At 33.3% G+C, this 22842-nt stretch overlaps 1 protein-coding gene and 1 long non-coding RNA gene across 6 annotated transcripts in view; one reads left to right on the top strand and one right to left on the bottom strand.

The window, feature by feature from the left end:
- Window positions 1-22842, top strand: part of LOC138702997 (uncharacterized) — a 45409-nt gene that overhangs the window by 10725 nt on the left and 11842 nt on the right. The window contains exon 2 of the long non-coding RNA XR_011332935.1: window positions 21256-21358. This is a non-coding gene — a long non-coding RNA (uncharacterized lncRNA). The remainder of the gene's footprint in view (window positions 1-21255; window positions 21359-22842) is intronic.
- Mical (Molecule interacting with CasL) overlaps window positions 4119-22842 on the bottom strand; it is a 241632-nt gene continuing 222908 nt past the window's right edge. For 4 of the 5 annotated variants that reach the window (XM_069830469.1, XM_069830468.1, XM_069830470.1 and 1 more), the window contains one exon: window positions 4119-6874. In XM_069830469.1, coding sequence (XP_069686570.1) covers window positions 6787-6874 — 88 coding nt within the window. In that variant the 3' untranslated portion in view covers window positions 4119-6786. Of the gene's footprint in view, window positions 6875-7369; window positions 10166-22842 lie in introns of those variants that run through there. The other variant, XM_069830471.1, reaches the window with a different exon arrangement.

The raw sequence follows: 22842 nt of genomic DNA, 5'->3' as shown, positions 1-22842 counted from the left end.
GATTGGGACTGATTCTCTGGCACGATCACAGCAAAGGAATCCCGAAAAGACAAAGTATATGATTATGTCTCGTGACGAGAATATTGTACGAAATGGAAATATAAAAATTGGAAATTTATCTTTTGAAGAGGTGGAGAAGTTCAAATATCTGGGAGCAACAGTAACAAAGATAAATGCTACTCGGGAGGAAATTAAACACGGAATAAATATGGGAAATGCCTGTTATTATTCGGTTGAGAAACTTTTATCATCCACTCTGCTGTTGAAAAATCTGAAAGTTAGAATTTATAAAACAGTTATATTACCGGTTGTTCTGTATGGTTGTGAAACTTGGACTCTCACTTTGAGAGAGGAACAGAGATTAAGGGTGTTTGAGAATAAGGTGCTTAGGAAAATATTTGGGGCTAAGAGGGATGAAGTTACAGGAGAATGGAGAAAGTTACACAACACAGAACTGCACGCATTGTATTCTTCACCTGACATAATTAGGAACATTAAATCCGGACTTTTGAGATGGGCAGAGCATGTAGCACATATGGGCAAATCCAGAAATGTAGGCTATATACTGTAGAATATTAGTTGGGAGGCAGGAGGGAAAAGGACCTTTGGAGAGGCTGAGACATATATGGGAGGATATTAAAATGGATTTGAGGGAGGTGGGATATGATGGTAGGGACTGGATTAATCTTGCTCAGGATAGGGACCGATGGTGGGTTTATGTGAGGGTGGCAATGAACCTCCGGGTTCCTTAAAAGCCAGTAAGTGAGGTTACAATCTTTTCCTTGATGAAAATCGAGATACTTTTTAGTACTAATCAGAACATTCATAATTTTAATACAAGACACAAATCAGATCTTCATCTACCCTCTGATAGCCACGGCTGTTCTTAAAATTGGTCATTATTCATGTATTATAGTCTCGATTACACTTTCTAATTATCTTAAACATTGAAGGGCCTAAACAAAAAGTTTCGAATAGAATTAACATTTCTCCATATTCATACCTTATATTTTTTTATTATTTCCTTTTTAGTTGAGTATTTAACAAACTGTATCAACTGCTAGGTTATTTAGCATCGATGGGATTGATGATAGCGAGATGAGGCCGAGGATTCGACACAGACTACCTGACATTCACCTTAAGGTTGGGGAAAGTCTCGGAAAAATCCAACCATGTAATGAGCCCAAGCGGGAATCGAACCTGCACCTGAGCACAATTCTGAATTGGAAGGCAAGTGGAAGGAAGGTTATTTAGCATCGATGGGATTGACGATAGCGAGATGAGGCCGAGGATTCGACACAGACTACCTGACATTCACCTTAAGGTTGGGGAAAGCCTCGGAAAAATCCAACCATGTAATGAGCCCAAGCGGGAATCGAACCTGCACCTAGCACAACTCTGAATTGGAAGGCAAGTGCCTTAGCTAATTGAGCTACACCGGTGGCTAGTACCTTCTATTAAACTGATGAATTATTTATGCTTGTAAATTTAATCTACTTGCTATGTATTTGTATAAATTTTGACTTGTTCCTCATTTCAAAGCTACAGTATTGATGTAAACTATATGAAATACAATAAATGAAGTGAAACTGAAAATAACATAATAGATGACAATTTTTTGGCCTTTTTTTCCTTCTTCACAATTTTATAATTTTCTTCATTGGAACAGTGAACCACGATTGAGACAACCGGCCAAGGTTGGAATTCACCAGAGTTTCTTATTCACTGCCTCAAGATCCCTGGCAAGGAAGCGGACTCATGTATGTGGATAACTTGAAAAATTCTCGGAATTAAATAAAAAATAACAACGTACCGGTACCTCATCTTTTTTATTTTTTAATATAGTCTTCCTGTACACTAATGCACTAGGTCCATCAATGTTCCAATGCCTTTACTGCATCTCGAAAATTAGATTCCTCCAGGCCTGCAAGATACTCGTCAACTCTGGCTATCAGTTCTTCATTTGAAGAGAATCTCCGTCCACCAAGGAAAATTTTGAGCTTAGAGAAGAGATGGAAGTCTGATGGAGCCATATCAGCTGAATAAGGCGAGTGTGGCGATAATTCATACCTCAGTTCGTGTATTTTTGCCATGGCAATGACACATGTGTGGGCGCGCATTGTCTTGATGGAATAGGACTTTCTTCCTTGCTAAATCTGGCCTTTTTTCGAGTATCTTTTGCTGTGGTTGGTCCAGGAGGTTAGCGTAGTATTGTCGCGTAATTGTTTGACCAGTGGGAAAATAATCTATCAACAGAATCCCTTTCGCATCCCAGAAAACTGATGCCATGACCTTTCTGGCTGACAGTACTGCTTTTGCTTTCTTTGGTGGTGGAGAATCAAGATGTTTCCACTGCTTTGACTTGTTTTGTCTCTGGGAAACAGTAGTGGAACCATGTGTCATCTGTGGTCACAAACCGGTGCAAAAAATCTTCTTGGTTTTTCTGAAAACGGGCCAAACATTGTTCAGACATTTGAACTCTGATGTGTTTTTGATCCTGTGTTAACAGTTGTGGCACCCATATAGCAGGTAATTTTTTCATACCCAATTCTTCAGTTAAAATGTGATATGCCCATTCAGATGACATCCCTACAGCTTCAGCAATTTCTCGCACTTTCAGTCGGCGATCCTCCAAGACCATTTTGTGCACTTTTGCAATAATTTCTGGAGTAGTGACACATCTTGGCCGACCACTATGCAGATCATATTCTAAGCTCTCCCCACCAAATTTAAACTCGTTAGTCCACTTAGCATTGGCAACAGTTGAATATGAAGGAGTAACTCAAACAGTTTGTGCATGTATGTTTTGTTAAGCCCAGAGTTCACATTCCTGCCACTAGGCCGTTTTGTTTTGTTCAGCTGCAGTTCGTATTCCTTATTCTTGTGCAATGGCTACTACGTGTGTGGAGAAATCGTTCTGCGTTTTGGAATTTCACACTACTAGATTAGCAAATTGACCTATGTGCATTTCGTAATAAAATTCGAAAAGAACCCAACTAGTGAAAATTCAATTCACAAATAACTGAATGAAACAGGTTTTCTGTGCAAAGAAAAATCAACTGGTCGCCCATCGACCTCAGAGGAAGACAGGGATCGTTCAGACAAGTGGGTTGGGATAAGACTGCCTTCAAAAAATAAATAAAATGAAAATATTCTTAATCTGCCAAAAGTGTTGTGCACAGCCTACAGAAATCAACAGCAACTGTAGCTAGAAACTGGACATGTCAAATCAGTACGGTCCCCACGATCACCGGACCTGACACTATGTGACTCCTTTTTGTGGGATTACCAAACACAGGGTATTCATCTCACCGATGCTGCGTAATATCGGAGATTTAAGGCAGAATATCATTGCAGTGCTTGACACTATCGACTGGTCCATGTTGATGTAAATGTGAAAAGAACTACATATCATGTGGATGTGTGCTGTGTCAGCCATGGTGCACACACTGAACATTTGTAGGTGTAAAAAAAAAACTGTTGAGTTGCTCGTTCGTTCTGGACTGGTTTCATTAACGTAAGTTCAATAGTTTAGTAGCAATAAAGTTTTTTTAACCCCTCAAATCTTTATGAAACATGACTCTGCACCACAGACTCCCTTCATCTCCATGTGTCTGTAATAGTAGAACGGCTTTGCCTTGATATGCATAATGTGCTTAACCCCTCAAGACAGCATTTAAAAGTCCTGGGGCTTAGGCGCTGAAGTGGTATTTAAATGCCCCAGTACAATGAAATTTACATAACAGCACTCTTTTATTTCTGTTTTCGAAATGGTTAAACATAATACAACCAGTGGCAGTAAAAACCACGACTGTCTGCAATACAGTCGAAAAAACCACATGAAAATATCTCAAATAGATGACGAACTGTGGCCGGTTTTGTGAAATTGTGCATAATGCGTGCACATGTATGTAAAACAGTTACAGAACTAACCTAGAAAGCTTATGGCAAGCTGGCCTGAGGGGTTAAAAATCCACTGCAATTGAAAATTAAGATATATACTCACACTGCACTTCATGTTCTCTCCTAGTCTATCTACACGATAACAAATTGTCAAAAATTTTCATAACAACATTTAAATGCAAAACAAAACATTGCAGTAAATGGACTGGAAAGAGAACTGGACTAGCATGTTTATTAATTAAGAATATACAAAGCTGCATTTTTTTCAATAAAACTTTAAAATAATATTTAAATGAACTACAATATAAATACACAACAAATAATTAAATTGCACTACTGATTTCACTACTTTAACCTATTACTTTTCTAGTGCACATATCAAGTATGTGTCACTTGTGAGCACAAAAGTTCATGTTTACAACTGATATTGCCATAAATAAATGTACATTGTGTAGCAAATACTATCATTAGCGAACTACATCGTTTAATAAAATTGAAAACTTGTATTAATTGCATCAATTCCCACACAAATATATAATTCATGATGTAGAGGCACACAGAAAATGAAATACCAATATGTACCAAAGTTCTGACTTAGTTAATCATGTATTAAGTAAGCCTGGGTGGGTTCACCGGGATGTAAATGACAACTGTACATTAACTAATAATCATTTGCAATTAGTTATTGTTTCCATTTTATTATGTTTAACAATGTAAGAACTATACAGCATTTCAGAGATAGGAACACTTTCATCCTTCCACTACAGATGAACATTACAATATTATGTCATATATTACATAGAAGAGTAAAAATCATCATTTGATAAGACCTGTACATCCCAAATCCGGTATCATGCTGATTTACTGTTTGCAAAGTGTGATGCTCAACTGTTATTATGTATCCTCTTTTGCATTAATGAAGCTTAGTTGATCTTTGGGAATCTGATTAAGACACTACAACAAACTAAAAACATAAACAAATTCATTTTATTTAATAAGAAATTAATGCCCGTAAATGCTGACTGGCTTTAAAATAGTACATTATGCAACGAGCCTATAATGGTAGCAATTAAGACGCGAGTATGTTTATGAAACGAGCGCGAGTTTCATAATTTTCATACGAGCTTCTTAATTACCATTATAGTCAAGTTTCATACGACTTTTTATGCTCGACCATATTTCTAACTTGAAATTATTCATAAGTATTCATGTTAGTCTTATCTTGACTGAGGAGCGGAACTGACCTTGTGCAATACCTCGTAAATTGTGAGATGTGCGCAGACGCGAAAGTATTGATTTTTTCCGAGAAACAAATGTCGACATTGACTTGATATAATCTAAAGAGTAAAATAAACATTAATCTTGATATAACCTTGAAACTGAATTAGACATTGAAAAACGAGATGACAAATTGAATTTATTTTAATATTATTTACAATTAACGCTAATTATTATAGTAACAGAACATAACCTTCTGCGGCAGTATTGGATTTCCAGCCTCCGTGACTTTTCGCTAATTCTCTTTCGATTGCATATCCGAGAATAATCGATACTTGCGGTTTTATAACAGTACAAAGCTGACTTGTCATTGGCTGAACACCTGTAAGCTGAGTTGTCATTGGCTGAACACCTGTACTTTAATGAGTAGGTGTACTTTAATGACATGCATTAAAGGACTGCTACCAAGTGTATAATTACTATATTTTGGCATGGTCGAGCATAAAAAATTATTCAGTATTATTTATGTAATATTGTATAAATTTTCGTTTTTATTTTAAAATATGTTCACCTAAAAAGGCAACCGAGGGAAAACAGTTACGGTAAAATGTTCATTAAAATCTGGCAGAAATGCAACAGATGGTAATGTAAAGAGGCATACACAGGTATACCTCCTGTAAACAGGGGGGGGGGGGGGACGCAATTATAGGTATTTAGTTTCATAAACGATGAAAGTCAATCCCCATTTCTGAAATATTAGAACAAAAACGATGGAAACAATTGCAACCTATCATATAAAAAAACTATGTAAACCTTCAATTGTATTATCACAATACTGTTACAGGTGTTGGATCATACACTCATGCACACACACTACCCTGTACTTCGCACAGAATTCCTCACCAATCTCATTATAACTAGAGTTCATGTTTATGTAAATATTAAGGTATTTAAATGTACATTTTTACAGCATACTTAATGCACCTGGCAATATGAATAATTAACTTCAGCAGAAAAAGAAGAATAAGCAGCCAAGAGTTGCCAATTAAAAAATTATACCGATCCTTATGGACAAATATATGTAGCTGATAACGAATCATAAGTAGGCAGTATAAACGGAAGATTTGATTTTCATTGCTGCAATTCCATACCTTTTCATTTATATACATCGTTTTAAACATGTGAAACAATGAAAATCAAGCAAATACACACTAAAAGACTACAATAAATATTTCTAAAATTTCTAAGCTGCGAGATGATAATGTCAATGCATCATTTTGGTTTAGTACTGTGATGAATGTAAATGAAATATAAAAAACGAGCAGGGCAGTATGCTCTCTTTTCTCGCCCCCTACAGACTGAATTTGGCCACAATCATACATGCATTCTTACATCAAGTGCAACAAGCATTTGTTTGTTTTTATTTTATTTTCAGTTTCTTGTTTCTAAAATTGTGAATTTCAAATTAATACATTTCGTGGTATTCAAGTTAACAACTATAATCGTTTGTGGTAAAAATTACCTGTCTTCAAAATTGCTTAGAATCAAGAAACTAGTTTCGTTTTGAAACATGTTTACTTTAAAATATGTATGAATGTAACGTCATTATCGTTTAGGACCAGAAAAATACGTCCGCTTCACTAATGTGTTTCATATAAAATGGAATTAAACATGTGACTCCTTCCTCAAAGGTGTAAGTCGAAGCCCTTTGGCAAGCATCTGTGCTTCAAGGTCCCTATCTTCTTCCTGATACCTGAAATAGATAATATGCAGTTATTAAAAAAAAATATGCATATATGAGAACATGTTCTATGAGTTCTATACAGATAGTCAATAGAGTAAAAATAAAAACAAAGATTTTGTTTTTCTGACGGGCATGAAAATATAAGAAATAAAAGAATACAAATGAGTATACTTTATAAATTACAAATGTTAGTTACAACATCCACACTACATATTGCAATGTTGATATCAATACATTCCTCTTTTTACCAATTAATCACACATAAAGAATAATTCAGTTGTCTCATACAGGATCAAATATGCAGTTTTTTAAATACAACAGCTAATAATATTTGTACTTACTAGATATGGTTTATATTTCTATATTAATTATTTCCGTATCATCTGTAACTTCTTGCGTTACGTGATGCTAATACAGATTTTGATTGCAATGTAATTTTACACATACATAATATACATGACCAAACCATAACATTTTTTTTTCTATTGCATCAATAACAAAATATTTAATTTGTGTTCTTCCTCCAACAATGTCATTTGGAATCTGTTTAGACAACCTCAGCTTCTCCTTCAGAAGTCCTTTACAGCGTTTTAACCAAAATACAGAGTTCTAATTCTCCTATTTCTTACATACTATGATCATTTATGTTTCTTTTAACATACTTTTGTTACTGCACTGGTCAACAGTAGCAAAAGAAAAGTAATCAATTCTGGAATACCTTTAAAGTCTCTTATATTTAATAAAAAAAGTCTCTAAGTAAAGATTTCATAATTAATTTGAAACTAAATAAAGACATCATAGCGATAAGAGCTTTATTATGAATAATACATTATCATCAAATTACATATTTCTGACCATATTAAAGAATATTAAAATCTCAATTCGTATAATCACTATTTATAAAACATACTATCTTCATGAAAGTTCTATTGTGCAACAGATAAAATGCAGACTCTGCCAATGATCTTCCTTCCAATTTCATGCAAATGAGGTACGATTAGGCACACAGTAAGATTATTTCATATGGTTGTTTTCTTTCTGTTTTGGTAATAGCAGCAGCAGTCATAATGCTAGTAATAATAATGTTGATGATGATAACAATAATAATCTTGAAATATACACATCTGACGATTTAAGTGAAGCTAATGTAGACACCAAGGCAAAAATCATACCTACTACTAATTGGATACTTAACAGTACAAAGGTGCAAAGTGCCAAATTTATGAATAGTATTTTACTAATAAATAAGTTTCAATTTTAAAAATATAGTTTTTAGAATTGAAATGATAGTAGGCCAAGCCAATTGATAAGAAAGACACTATCTAAGGAGATACTTCCATGGATGTGACTGGAGAGGAAAAAAACCAAAATCATCCGAATTTTACACATGAGCAAATAAAAGAGGAACTAACATCCATCTTCAGAAGTTTTTCAGACACTGATGACAACTTAATAGTACTGAAATAATAACACTGGCATTTCCAACGGCTTCTCTGCTTTCAACGTCTTAATGTAATACTTTCAATGCAGTATATTAATACTACTAAATATGCTTCAATGAATTATTATGTCAGTTTGGAATTGAAGCTGAAACAGCTGTACCAAACAAAGCTGAAGTCGATCTATTTCTCCCTCCATAAGGACAATGTACGGCTCCTGTGGGAGCCACAAAGGTTCATCGAGAGCCATAACTAGCTCTAAAACAGGTTATCTGGACACCTCTGAGGTAAATAATAATGTTGATGTTGTCGAAGAAGTACACAAATCGTTAATGTGCACAGGAGGCAGGAAGGTATAGAATTCCCATGCTTTTGGACTTAAACATCATGTTCTTGCTATCTTTACACACAGGGAAGATCCAATACTAAATGTCACAGAAAACAGTGTACACCCAGAGCCATTCTGAAAGTTATGGGTGGATAAAAATATCGCCTGGCAGGGTTGCCAACTGTCTGTAATTTTTCTGGACTGTCAGTTCCCTATGTAGGAAGGAAATTAAATGATTTTTCAGGACGCTTTATGTCCGGAATTTTGTTCACTGCAATTTTATATTCTAAAATTTTATATTGATTCTGAGACTTAAAAGATGTACTTACTCCACAAGAACGCTGGGACACTGTTTTGAAGACATGTAATGTGCCAAATATAATGGCTGACAAATACATAATCATGCAATGCTCATTTGGAGAGAGTTTTTCGCAAATGAAAAATCTTTGGTCTAACAAGAGGAACCAGATGAAATCAGAACTCTTAGTAAAGATGAACTTAAATAGGCCTATGTCCTGTACAGAATTTATTTTGTTACCACAAACAAAGAAGTACTAAACAAAAGCAAAGAAAGCAATAAGTATTTTTTCTTTAGAACTATAATGTTAATGTAGCTAGTCTAGTGACATGTATATCTATTCCTGTGCTCTTAAATGTGTAAGAATTTTATGTCACCTATTTTACTGTTCAACTAAATATTAGTACAAAGGTAGGCTAGTAAGCCTAATTACAATAATTGAGTTTCAAAATTCAAGTGTACTTACACTGAAATAGGTTTCAAGTGTTTCTAATGTTCATTTATTTTTAATGTGTCCTGAATTTCCGTCTCCTGAAGTTGGCAACCCTAGCCCCTGCATCTGGCTCTTTCAGTTTATACAGGGTGTATCTGAACTCTACTGGCAAAATTTAAGAGGAAGTTTGGAAATAAATGTGGATGTTTTAAGACAGAGGATCCAAAGGCAATAAAGCCTCTTTTCTAAGTTACCGAAAAAACAGACATGCTGGGTCATATGAAAAATCAATAAGACAACATAATTTTAGGATCCATTTAATTGTCATAAGATGCATGAATTATAGGATACGTTCAAATTATCGTCCATGAACATTATGATAAAGTGTCAAATGCTGGACCATGGATTGGTGTACCTGCTCTAGCATTCCACCTCACCACAGGCAACAAAGTTTAATTCATTGCATTTCTGATATCCCCACAAAAAAGTCAGGTGATCTGGCTGGCCATTAGATGGGACCACCTCTTCAACTATGAACCAGAACATATTCTTTCATACTCGGAGCATGAAAGAAGGGGAGGGATAACATGCGCTACTGATGATGTAGTTATCATACAGGTTTTGTTTACCAACAAATAAACACCCATAACTCCAAAACAGAGCTCCGGTGGTCATTCATTACTTATCTTAAAAATGTTCAGATACTTCCTCCGAACATCCTCTTGAAATTTGTCAGTAGATTTCAGAAACACTCTGTAGTCTGTTCCTCTACTGACAGAGTCACCTCGGCTCCAAAACATGACTGTAGCAAGTGAAAACTGAAGTACTCAACTAGAAAACCTATATTATCCTACATTATCTGCAACAAATACCACTGTGGACTAAATCTCTAATTCTACATTTCCTTATCAGTTTATTTCTTGACAACGAGACCCTTTTTCATACAGTACCTAAATTATAATGCTATAAAGCATTAATTTATCAACAAATGAAAAAACTTACCTTATTAAAATATTATTAAATAATGGATATAATGACTTCTGAGTTTAAAATGCTCGTGTTGATAATTACTGTAGCATTCTTAATGAGCGATGTCCTGTGAATTGCGATTTTCAGTATTTTCAAATACAATTTACTTTCAAAAACTTCACACAAAAAAGAGTTTGTATGTGCAATACTAAAAGAAAATGCACATATATATTATTACTCTTGGTAACCAACACAGGGCCTCAATGTTATTGAGCTAGCAACTAAACAAAAAATTACATAAACTAACTTCAAAATTCTTCACTATTTATAACAATAATCAAAAGTGGTAGTATCTAAGCAAAAATTCTTTATCACTTCACCATTCATGACAATCATACAATTTTTCTGCTGTATAATTAAGATGTAAAAATATATGGCGGACATAGTAACAAGTAGGAATGGATTAAATATTTCTTTATTAGCATAATCACTGTGCATGGCATCAATATTTTCTGAAGTGATCACAGAAGCAAATCTTCCAACACAATGTTCATCCTTTATCTTCGTTCTACCACTCCCAAATTTCGCAACCCAATTTCTTATGATCTTCAGTGGATCAACCATATCCACATAAATTTCCTTGCCGGGCAAACCTTTTCAAAAACAGGTGTATTTTATCGCTGATCAACAGTCAATTTTATTAAAACTGAATTATTTCACATATCTAAAAGTTCATACTACAGAAAAAGCTAAACTTTGTATCACAAAACATTAAGTAACCATTTACGAAATAACATACTCTTCTCATCATCTGCTATATTACTGTACCTAATAATGCTATTCATGTGCCATAATTTGTTGTTTAAAATTTCTAAATATCTATCTTATTAAACTGATTTTTTTTTGTATCAAATGCAATTAATGGTTTATTGAATATAATGATTTATTTAAAAATAAAGTTCAAGTACTGCTCCCAAAGTATTGTACATACCCTTAAAATACAAAAATAATAAATTTTTTAATCTAATAATGAGAGTGGAGCATATACAAAAATGAATTCATAGTTATTGGGGTTATTAATAAAGAAATTGTGTAGACGTGTCAGAAACGAGTTTTTTTGTACATCTTGATTACACACTTTTAACACTATATCGCATAGGAATATAATGAACACACGAAATCCCACAATTTTTTTCCCTTTTATCCAATTAAATCAGTTGGAGCTGCAAGAAAATAATTATTCTTTCAAACAGTAAAGAGAAAGGTTTGGAAGTAAATAAGTAAATCCTGAAAAGATAAAGTATATGATTATGTCTCGTGACGAGAATATTGTACGAAATAAAAATATAAAAATTGGAAATTTATCTTTTGAAGAGGTGGAGAAGTTCAAATATCTGGGAGCAACAGTAACAAATATAAATGATACTCGGGAGGAAATTAAACACAGAATAAATATGGGAAATGCCCATTATTATTTGGTTGAGAAACTTTTATCATCCAGTCTGCTGTCGAAAAATCTGAAAGTTAGAATTTATAAAACAGTTATATTACCGGTTGTTCTGTATGGTTGTAAAACTTGGACTCTCACTTTGAGAGAGGAACAGAGATTAGGGGTGTTTGAGAATAAGGTGCTTAGGAAAATATTTGGGGCTAAGAGGGATGAAGTTACAGGAGAATGGAGAAAGTTACACAACACAGAACTGCATGCATTGTATTCTTCACCTGACATAATTAGGAACATTAAATCCAGACGTTTGAGATGGGCAGGGCATGTAGCACGTATGGGCGAATCCAGAAATGCATATAGAGTGTTAGTTGGGAGACCGGAGGGAAAAAGACCTTTAGGGAGGCCGAGACGTAGGTGGGAAGATAATATTAAAATGGATTTGAGGGAGGTGGGATATGATGATAGAGAATGGATTAATCTTGCTCAGGATAGGGACCAATGGCGGGCTTATGTGAGGGCGGCAATGAACCTCCGGGTTCCTTAAAAGCCAGTAAGTAAGTAAGTAAGTAAGTATAGTCTTTCAAACAAAAACTTTAAATACAATAAAAGTTACTTGCAGGGTTCATAATTTTTAATACCGTAATCACTGACAAAGTGTTGGTTTATTTCTGTACAGGAAATGTATCAGATATTAAGATTTTATAGTGACTGGGTTGACAGAAACATTTTGGGTTTTTCAACAGAACCAACATATAAAGCAGCCTTCTTGGTGTTGAGTGATACAAGCTTGAGGAAGAAACATCAGAGAAATTACATTTCAACACGCAGTTGAAAACTCCATTATCTTTCCTGTTTGGATACTGCACAAACTAAATTACTTTCTTTCAGCTCTTACCAAAATTCAATTTAGTAGACCTTTATGTCAGTCATTGTCAGTGTCCACGCCTAATTCAATAGAATATATCAAGCAAACACTAAAAACTTCATTTTTCTGACACATCAATTTTCACAGTTTTCATTTTAACATGTTTATAATTATTCTATATTATATTGTGTTCCTTCTACTGCATTGCACACTTACTAAACACAAAGATGTTTAGTATACTACGACAAAGTTATAAAAACACTACTAATACAAAAATATGTGAAGTTTCCTCTAAAAAGTGAGCAAACATGCACACAAATATTGATATTATGCAAACAAAAATCTTACCTAATATTAAAACGTGTTTAGCTGAGGAACATGCAACGAACAAGAAGCCATGCCAAATCAATTTTAATCTGACAAATTTTAGTCGTAAATTCACAGGACAGTTTAACAACCAAAAATAATGATAAAAAATGCAATTTCTAGGTACACTGGCCTAAGTTGTAGTGGCTTTCCGTTATAAGTGCACACAAACATATCGGATTAGTCACAACACAATGTCTTAAGCCACAGCCAGGAACAAATACAGATATAAATATCACATGTATCAGTGTAGTGGCGAAATAAAAGAACCTGAGAAGGTAACAATATTGTATGAAGAGATCAGTTGGAGTACAGGCAGAGCTGAGGAACAGATAAACTGGACATAAAAGGTATTTCATTCATAAAGTAAAATAGAAATAACTTATGAACGGAAATTTGTTGTTCATAATATGCCTACACTATACGAGCTATTCCATCTCAAATCGACCGAAATATAGAGAAAATTGACCTTACAATTTTTAAATACAATGAAACTTTTTCTTTACTTAGAGAACTGTGATACATTGCTTTGTGCAAAGTTTGAGGCACCAGAACGTCATAGTGTTTAAATTAAAAATATTTAAATTTATCGTATTTTCATAAAATTAGCAACTTTAAACTGTTGTAGCTCCGAAACCCTTTCACCCAATGATCAAAATCATGGTTTATTTTGATGCTGAGAAATTAAAGTTTATATTGACATATAAACAGATTTTCTTACTTTTTATGGAAATTGACAAATTTAGATTTTTCCTCATTAAGATGCCTTTGCCCACGAAAAAATATTTAAAAAATGTATAGTTAGATTCTGCATTGAAAGTACAAATAAACACATATTTTTTACTGATGGTATGTTGATAAGGTATTGAAAATATCAAATAAAGAAAATAAATAGTATGCGCGTGAACTAACCAGCTGACTGTGAGACGGGAGCTTAGTCGAGACAAGCATGTGATGTGTCGTCTAGCAGTCATGGCTGTGCTAGCTTTATCACAGGTTTTCATAAATACAGGAGTAAAATGACGCCCAACGCTTGCTTATCTTCAGCTCTCGGCCAGTGCGGGCGGTACTGTGCCGTTCAAGTTTAGGCATGTGAAAATAATCTATTTAATACCCTCGAAACTTATTGCCGTACCACTAAGCAAACAATGCCGAATCCCTCTTAATAATGCAAGGTTTTTCCTCAATATTTTTTTACATTTCTACAAATAATCAAAAAGCCTAAAAACAAGTAAAATCAGATTATCTGTCTCTCTGTGTGCAATAAAAGTAAGGATTACTTCTTAACATAACCTACCAAATGTCAGCTTCAAAATAAGCTCTCGTTCAATGTTCTGCAGTAAATGGTTCCAGAGTTCTGAGCACTGAAAGAGGCTTGTTTTTATAAAATACGCTAAATTTGTCACTCAATAATATGAAAACCGTTTGACTTTCGATAGTATATTTTTGAAAATGCACTCCCCTCAGCACCTTGTATAAGTAGGGAAAAAATTAAGTATAAAAAAATGCGAGGTTTTTTACTGATCGATTTCATATGGAATAGCCCATACTTATTGTCTGCACTACAGGCATATGATGGACTATCAAAAATATATACAACCTTTAGGCACTTCCTGCAATAGGTATAACACCAACACTTCAATATATAAAAATATGAAACAGTATAACAATGTACATTTAGGAAGTTAGTATGGTTATTCTATATCCTGCAATGGACGAAAGAACAAGCGTTTTACAGAAACTGTCACTTTTTTATAGATGGAAGAGTTAACGATTTCTCCAAACCTTGCTTCTTAGTTCCCTCATCATATACATAGGGTAGTATGTATTTACAACTGCAGTTATGAATTTACAGGACACAAGATGAAGGAAATTTGTATAAACTATCAGACTGACGTCTTTTGATATATTCTGTGCTTGAATAACAGAACAATAACAACTTCAAGGAATGTAAAATCACTTGCAAAAAGTCTTGTTCACTGTCAATATTCATGTTTAAAAAAATTATCAAAAATAAGTGTGTGAACTTCAGATAAATAAAAAGTATGTACTGATGGCTTTAACTATAAATGTAAAAAAAAAAAAAAAAAAAAAAAAAAATGGCTTTTAGTATGTATTACAATATGATATAAAGTAATATTAAAATTAAAACTAAAATTCTATATTATAATTTAAAAAGAATATATATAATTTCATATTGTACATATTTTATAGTTTCTATCATTGTTTCTATTTCCGACTCACATATTGCAATCTTATAAAATTTACATAGATCCTATGTCAGACTAATCAATTTACAAATACTACTATGAGGTGAGTGGGAGGGAAAACTAAAGATTTAAGATCATATTGCGTATCTTAATGAAAAATATGGATATGATTATTATTAAATTTGATTAGAGATTTATATTACGAGAATCAGATTGAAACTTGTATAAAACTTTTAATATAGGCCAGGTAATAGTGCACAAATTATTATTATGATACTTCGAAAATCCCCAATGCAGCTTTGCCTCCAATCAGCTGCTCCCCCCATCCCAACCCCAATAAAAAGAATAACACTGGTTACAAATCTTAAACAGATATTGAAATACGTTAGTCTGCAAGGTAAAGATTCGCAGCAAAAAAAAAAAAAAAAAAAAAAATCACGTAATATAAATTAATCTATCATCTGAATTGTCTAGGTAATATAAATTTATATTAAATCGATATTAAAACTCCTGACTTAGCATTATTACTTCCTGACCAAATTGTTCAAATTAATATCATCTGAATTGTCTAGGTGATAGAAATTTATATTAAATCGATATTAAAACTCCTGACTTAGCATTATTACTTCCCGACCAAATTGTTCAAATTAATATCATCTGAATTGTCTAGGTAATAGAAATTTATATTAAATCGATATTAAAACTCCTGACTTAGCATTATTACTTCCTGACCAAATTGTTCAAATTAATATCATCTGAATTGTCTAGGTAATAGAAATTTATATTAAATCGATATTAAAACTCCTGACTTAGCATTATTACTTCCTGATCAAATTGTTCAAATTAATATCATCTGAATTGTCTAGGTAATAGAAATTTATATTAAATCGATATTAAAACTCCTACTTAGCATTATTACTTCCTGACCAAATTGTTCAAATTAATATCATCTGAATACTTCCTGACCAAATTGTTCAAATTAATATCACCTGAATTGTCTAGGTAATAGAAATTTATGTTAAATCGATATTAAAACTCCTGACTTAGCATTATTACTTCCTGACCAAATTGTTCAAATTAATATCATCTGAATTGTCTAGGTAATAGAAATTTATGTTAAATCGATATTAAAACTCCTGACTTAGCATTATTACTTCCTGACCAAATTGTTCAAATTAATATCATCTGAATTGTCTAGGTAATAGAAATTTATATTAAATCGATATTAAAACTCCTGACTTAGCATTATTACTTCCTGACCAAATTGTTCAAATTAATATCATCTGAATTGTCTAGGTAATAGAAATTTATATTAAATCGATATTAAAACTCCTGACTAGCATTATTACTTCCTGACCAAATTGTTCAAATTAATATCATCTGAATTGTCTAGGTAATAGAAATTTATATTAAATCGATATTAAAACTCCTGACTTAGCATTATTACTTCCTGACCAAATTGTTCAAATTAATATCATCTGAATTGTTTAGGTAATAGAAATTTATATTAAATCGATATTAAAACTCCTGACTTAGCATTATTACTTCCTGACCAAATTGTTCAAATTAATATCATCTGAATTGTCTAGGTAATAGAAATTTATATTAAATCGATATTAAAACTCCTGACTTAGCATTATTACTTCCTGACCAAATTGTTCAAATTAATATCATCTGAATTGTCTAGGTAATAGAAATTTATATTAAATCGATATTAAAACTCCTGACTTAGCATTATTACTTCCTGACCAAATTGTTCAAATTAATATCATCTGAATTGTCTAGGTAATAGAAATTTATATTAAATCGATATTAAAACTCCTACTTAGCATTATTACTTCCTGACCAAATTGTTCAAATTAATATCATCTGAATACTTCCTGACCAAATTGTTCAAATTAATATCACCTGAATTGTCTAGGTAATAGAAATTTATGTTAAATCGATATTAAAACTCCTGACTTAGCATTATTACTTCCTGACCAAATTGTTCAAATTAATATCATCTGAATTGTCTAGGTAATAGAAATTTATATTAAATCGATATTAAAACTCCTACTTAGCATTATTACTTCCTGACCAAATTGTTCAAATTAATATCATCTGAATACTTCCTGACCAAATTGTTCAAATTAATATCACCTGAATTGTCTAGGTAATAGAAATTTATGTTAAATCGATATTAAAACTCCTGACTTAGCATTATTACTTCCTGACCAAATTGTTCAAAATAATATCATCTGAATTGTCTAGGTAATAGAAATTTATGTTAAATCGATATTAAAACTCCTGACTTAGCATTATTACTTCCTGACCAAATTGTTCAAATTAATATCATCTGAATTGTCTAGGTAATAGAAATTTATATTAAATCGATATTAAAACTCCTGACTTAGCATTATTACTTCCTGACCAAATTGTTCAAATTAATATCATCTGAATTGTCTAGGTAATAGAAATTTATATTAAATCGATATTAAAACTCCTGACTTAGCATTATTACTTCCTGACCAAATTGTTCAAATTAATATCATCTGAATTGTCTAGGTAATAGAAATTTATATTAAATCGATATTAAAACTCCTGACTTAGCATTATTACTTCCTGACCAAATTGTTCAAATTAATATCATCTGAATTGTCTAGGTAATAGAAATTTATATTAAATCGATATTAAAACTCCTGACTTAGCATTATTACTTCCTGACCAAATTGTTCAAATTAATTTTATGCAGTAGAGTTATTCGTAAACAGATGGGATTATGATGGAGATTTGTTGGGATGCCACAGGAGGCTAATTAAAAAATTGGAGGCGAAGGAATCGATTGTGAACATTAAATCAGCTGGGTGTTCTCATGCTCGTCTGTCTCTTGAAAACAATGCCATCGTGGAAAAAAGTGTTGATGTGAGTGTGAAGAAATCAATTTGCTGTCGTTCACAACAAACTGGTCACTCCGAGCAGAATCATGCAACGAATTCTCAAGGAAGATCTGCAGCTGCATGACTACAAGACTCAACACACACAAGAAATAAAGCCGAGAATCTGTCAACTGGATGTCTGGTAACAAGAAGTGGATGGCAACTTCTCAAAGAAAATCAGCGTCAGCAATGAGAGACACTTCCTACTTCCTACAGACAAAATTTTTTAATTTTAGACACACAGAACCCTTGGGTGGTTCATGAGAAGCAGTTGCAGGCGCAATGAGCCATTGTTTGGTACAGATTTCAGGGTGGTCGTGTAATTGGGCCTTACATTTTCGAATGAGGCCGGAAATTCAGTAACAGTGAATGGTAAACCTTGCAGCAACGTGATAATAGAGTTTTTGTGGCCTCAATTAGACCGCATGGATCTGGAAGACATGTGGTTCCAGTAGAATGGTGCAACTAATCACACTGCAAATGAAGTAACTGATTTGTTGCGAGAAAAATTTCCTGCCTGTCTCATCTCACATAATGGAGACCAGAATTGGCCACTGACGTCTTGTGATTTGACATCTCGTGACTACATTCTTTGGGGGTTTGTGAAATCTCGTGTTCATATCAACAATCCACGAACAATTCCTGAGCTCAAGGAGGAGATTCGACATATCATTGGCGAAAGTTAGCCGCATTTGTGTGGGAAGGTCATTGAAAATTTTGTTGGAATAGAGAGACAGGGTACCAGCAGAGTGGTGGAGGACATTTGTCTGATAAAAAAAAATTGGTTTATTTTACGACGCTTTATCAATTGCGATGTTTATCTAGTGTCTGCGTGAAATAAATATAATAATGCCAGAAAAATGTGTCCAGCGCCAAAAGTTACCCAGCATTTGGTCTTGATGGGCTGAAGGAAAACCTCGTAAAAAAACCTCAACCAGGTAAATTGTCCCAACCAGGATTTGTGTCTGATATAGTGTTCCACTATTAACAGCAGTAAGTGAATTTATACAAAAATTAAAATATCGATAATTTTTCAATAATTAATTATTTTTATTATGAAATTAAATTTTGCACTCTTTATGGAACACACTATACTAACAACTATAGTTGAGAAATCTAGAGACAATAATCTTGTCTACTAACTGGTATGTAGTTTCTCCATAATACTGGTACGTATGGTCTGTATTGTGTCATTTGGGCTTATTTTTTATTTTATTGGGTTATTTTACGACACTTTATCAACATCTAGGTTATTTAGCGTCTGAATGAAATGAAGGTGATAATGCTGGTGAAATGAGTCCGGGGTCCAGCACCGAAAGTTACCCAGCATTTTCTCGTATTGGGTTGAGGGAAAACCCCGGAAAAAACCCTCAACCAGGTAACTTGCCCCGACCGGGATTCGAACCTGGGCCACCTGGTTTCGCGGCCAGACGCGCTGACCGTTACTCCACAGGTGTGGACTATGGGCTTATTAATTGTAGGTCTAATATGAAAGATAGTTCAGAGTTGATTTCAATGCAGCATATTACTTTGTTGACATTTTATAATACGTAACAAATGCTAAAGAAAACTTCTATTGTTTTGAATTCTTGCTCTTTGCTTCAGTTGATTTCTTAAAAATAAATCTTATCATAAAATGATTTCAAGTAATTCGAATAAATAAAATTTTAAAGTTTCTAGCAGAGAATTTTTTTCTCTGTGAGTATACAACGTGAATTAAAAAAAAATTTCAATTATATCAATAAAAACTTATACTTAATTATATTATTATAAATATTAGTAATATACATATGGCAGTAATAGTTTACTCAGATGTTGTCTGCAGTCTACACTAATTCTGCTTATGGCCTATCTTACTCTCTCTGACTAGACGTGAACAAAAGACTGAAATCAAAACAACTGATAGTGCACATTGCTTTCCAGAGTTATTTTATAATGTTTGTTGTTTATATTTAGTACCTCTTTCTTTTATGTAAGTTTAGAAATATAATATAACACTGTACAATATAACTAATATTAAAATAATCATGTGATGAACTGATAATTTATCATATTAAATAATATGAATTATGCTAAAATGTCGGTCACATGTTAAAACATTTACAAAACAATGAAATAAAACACTGCAAATTAATTGAAGTAAACTATCAAAACTTCATAAGCAACAGTATATAATCAAAAATAAAAATTATTCAAAACCTTTAATATTAATACTGAATACAAAATAAAAGGGAGAAAAGTATAAAATATAATATCAATGCTAAATTAACAAAATCACAACAGAGAATACAGGCATGTCTACATACAAATCCAAGTTTACAATCAAGCACCAAGTATTAGCCAATGAAAGCTTACTACATACTGTATGTACACGTGTATAACATGCAGCTTTTCTTTGCAACAACATATTAACAGAATTTGAATTAGTGTAATATAATATACATTCTGAAGTGAAAATGTTGTTCACTTTATATGTGAACATCAGAATGTGAAATAAATAAAAAATTATTTTACTGCATGGGGTTATTCAAAAGCAGCACATTTTTAAAATACTTGAAATTTCGTTAAAAATAAGATTTATATAAAATTAAGAATACCATTTAATTCATAAAAGAATAGGGTTGTGTTACAAATGAATAATGAAAAATTCCAATCTGACTGTTATATTGTTCTTCTCCCACTAATAGTCTCTCTTCAACATTCTGTAACGCACTCAAAAGAAAATCTTTTAAAAATGTTATTGTTGATGTGTATCGAGAACGCTGGACAACTTTTCAACAGCTGCCTTAAAGAAAGGTAAGATCTACATCAGTTTTCAACTTCATTTATTCATTCATTCGGTAATTCTCAACTAATAATTTAGATCTATCATAATGAAACTGAATGCCCGTCCACACTGCAACAGCTTACCAGTGGACTGCAGGCAATCTGTTGCGGTAACTTTTTACTGCCTCTTTCTGTATTTAATGTTCATTTAATTAATAAAAAAAATTGTGACTGCCATAGTCTCCAGATTTAAATTCTTGGGAGTTCTATTTATGAGGGAAAATTTAAACAGGGTGAATATGAACAATCGTTACAAGACAGATGAATTAAGTTACAATATTCGTGTTCCAGCATGATGAAACAAGAACTTGGCTGTGTTGATGAGAATAATAATTTTAAAATGAGAACCATGCATCGAAGAATTCGTCACTTCGAGAATCTACTGTTGGCTGAGGTAAATTAGCATAAGATTTTATTTTCAGAAAACTGACCCACGAATTATTCAGCAATTGCATAGTGCTTTATGCCATCAAGGCAACTGCAGTCGGAAAGTAGAGCCTGGTAACGCAACACCTATTTCTGTTACATGCAGTGGCGGCTCGTGGGTATTGATTTAAGGGGGGCTGCATACAAAAATAAACCAAGCAACTTACTTTATTTAAAGATTAGTTCCATGCGCCTTATCTTGTAAGTTGTGTTTAAATGAGACAGGCTCATGTTAGTAGATTTACTGGCATTTGAAAGAATCCTGCAGGACAAAATTCCGGCATACCGGCGACGCTGATATAACCCTTGCAGTTGCGAGTGTCGTTAAATAAACCATAATTTAATTTTTTATATGCAGATTTGAACCTTAGAAATATCTAACTGGCGATGTTGTAGTTGGTTGTATAATATATATACATGACACATCAATAAATGAAAAAAAAATAACTGAGCCAGAAATTTAATTGATTTCAGGATATTCAAGAGCACGCACCAGGGCGCTTGTGATGTTAGATGTTTCAGATTCCATTATGGTTTGAAAACATTCTAGCAATGGCTCCTTCTCATGAACAACATTTATTGTTCTTATTTTAAATCCATCTTGTTGCCCCAGCTGATGGAATTGTCTTTGAAACACATTAATCTAATACAGACTGTGTGGAGATCGAGAGAAGAAAGCAGGGATACTGGATAAATTATCAAAAAATATGAGAGCCTTTGTATTTTGTTTAGTGGCTCTTTCCATTATGAGATTCAACTGATGGGCACTTAATTTCACATTTCCCCTGAATTGTTAAGGTACTGAACTGAATAGACTGTAAATATTGTACGGAATCAAACATTGTTGCACTTGTTATACTCACAACATTAAAGAAAATGTATTTCAAACTGCGCGCTACTGACAAACTGCTGCAAATTTTGCAGTGCCTGGAAACTCTGGATTCACGGAAAGGGGCAGCGAGGTGGAGGGGTAAAACTAACGCGCAAAGCATCCGAGACGAGACTGGCAGCTCCAGGGGAGGAAGTGGCTTCACCCATAGTCCTTGTCTCTGGTTTCGCTCTGGCAGCACCAGGGGAGGAAGTGACTTCACTAACGATTGCGTGCATGTCATTGAAAGCGATTTTTTTTTTTTAAATTCGAGCGGGTAAATAGAGACAGTATAATAAATGTTTTTCACTACATAAAACGAGACAAGAGCCACAAATATCTGGGGGTGCTGCAGCTCCGCAGCCCCTCTTCGAAAGCCGCCCCTGGTTACATGTCACAATGTTTCTTCAAAACGGAAAATGAATTGGTCAGCCACTCTTAATTATGAGTTCAACATTTTATATTTTCTGAGTGTCTTGAGAGAAGAGTGCTCCATTAAGTTCATTGTAATGCTTCCCAAATTACAAGTAAGGTTATTCAAAAGTAAGTTCTCATTTTGAAATGGTAATAAGTTTGTCAAAATG

This window comes from Periplaneta americana, chromosome 7 (genome assembly GCF_040183065.1).
Source record: "Periplaneta americana isolate PAMFEO1 chromosome 7, P.americana_PAMFEO1_priV1, whole genome shotgun sequence".
NCBI lineage: Eukaryota > Metazoa > Arthropoda > Insecta > Blattodea > Blattidae > Periplaneta > Periplaneta americana.
Note: the sequence above shows the minus strand (reverse complement) of the source record. Positions and strands in the feature narration are given on the sequence as shown.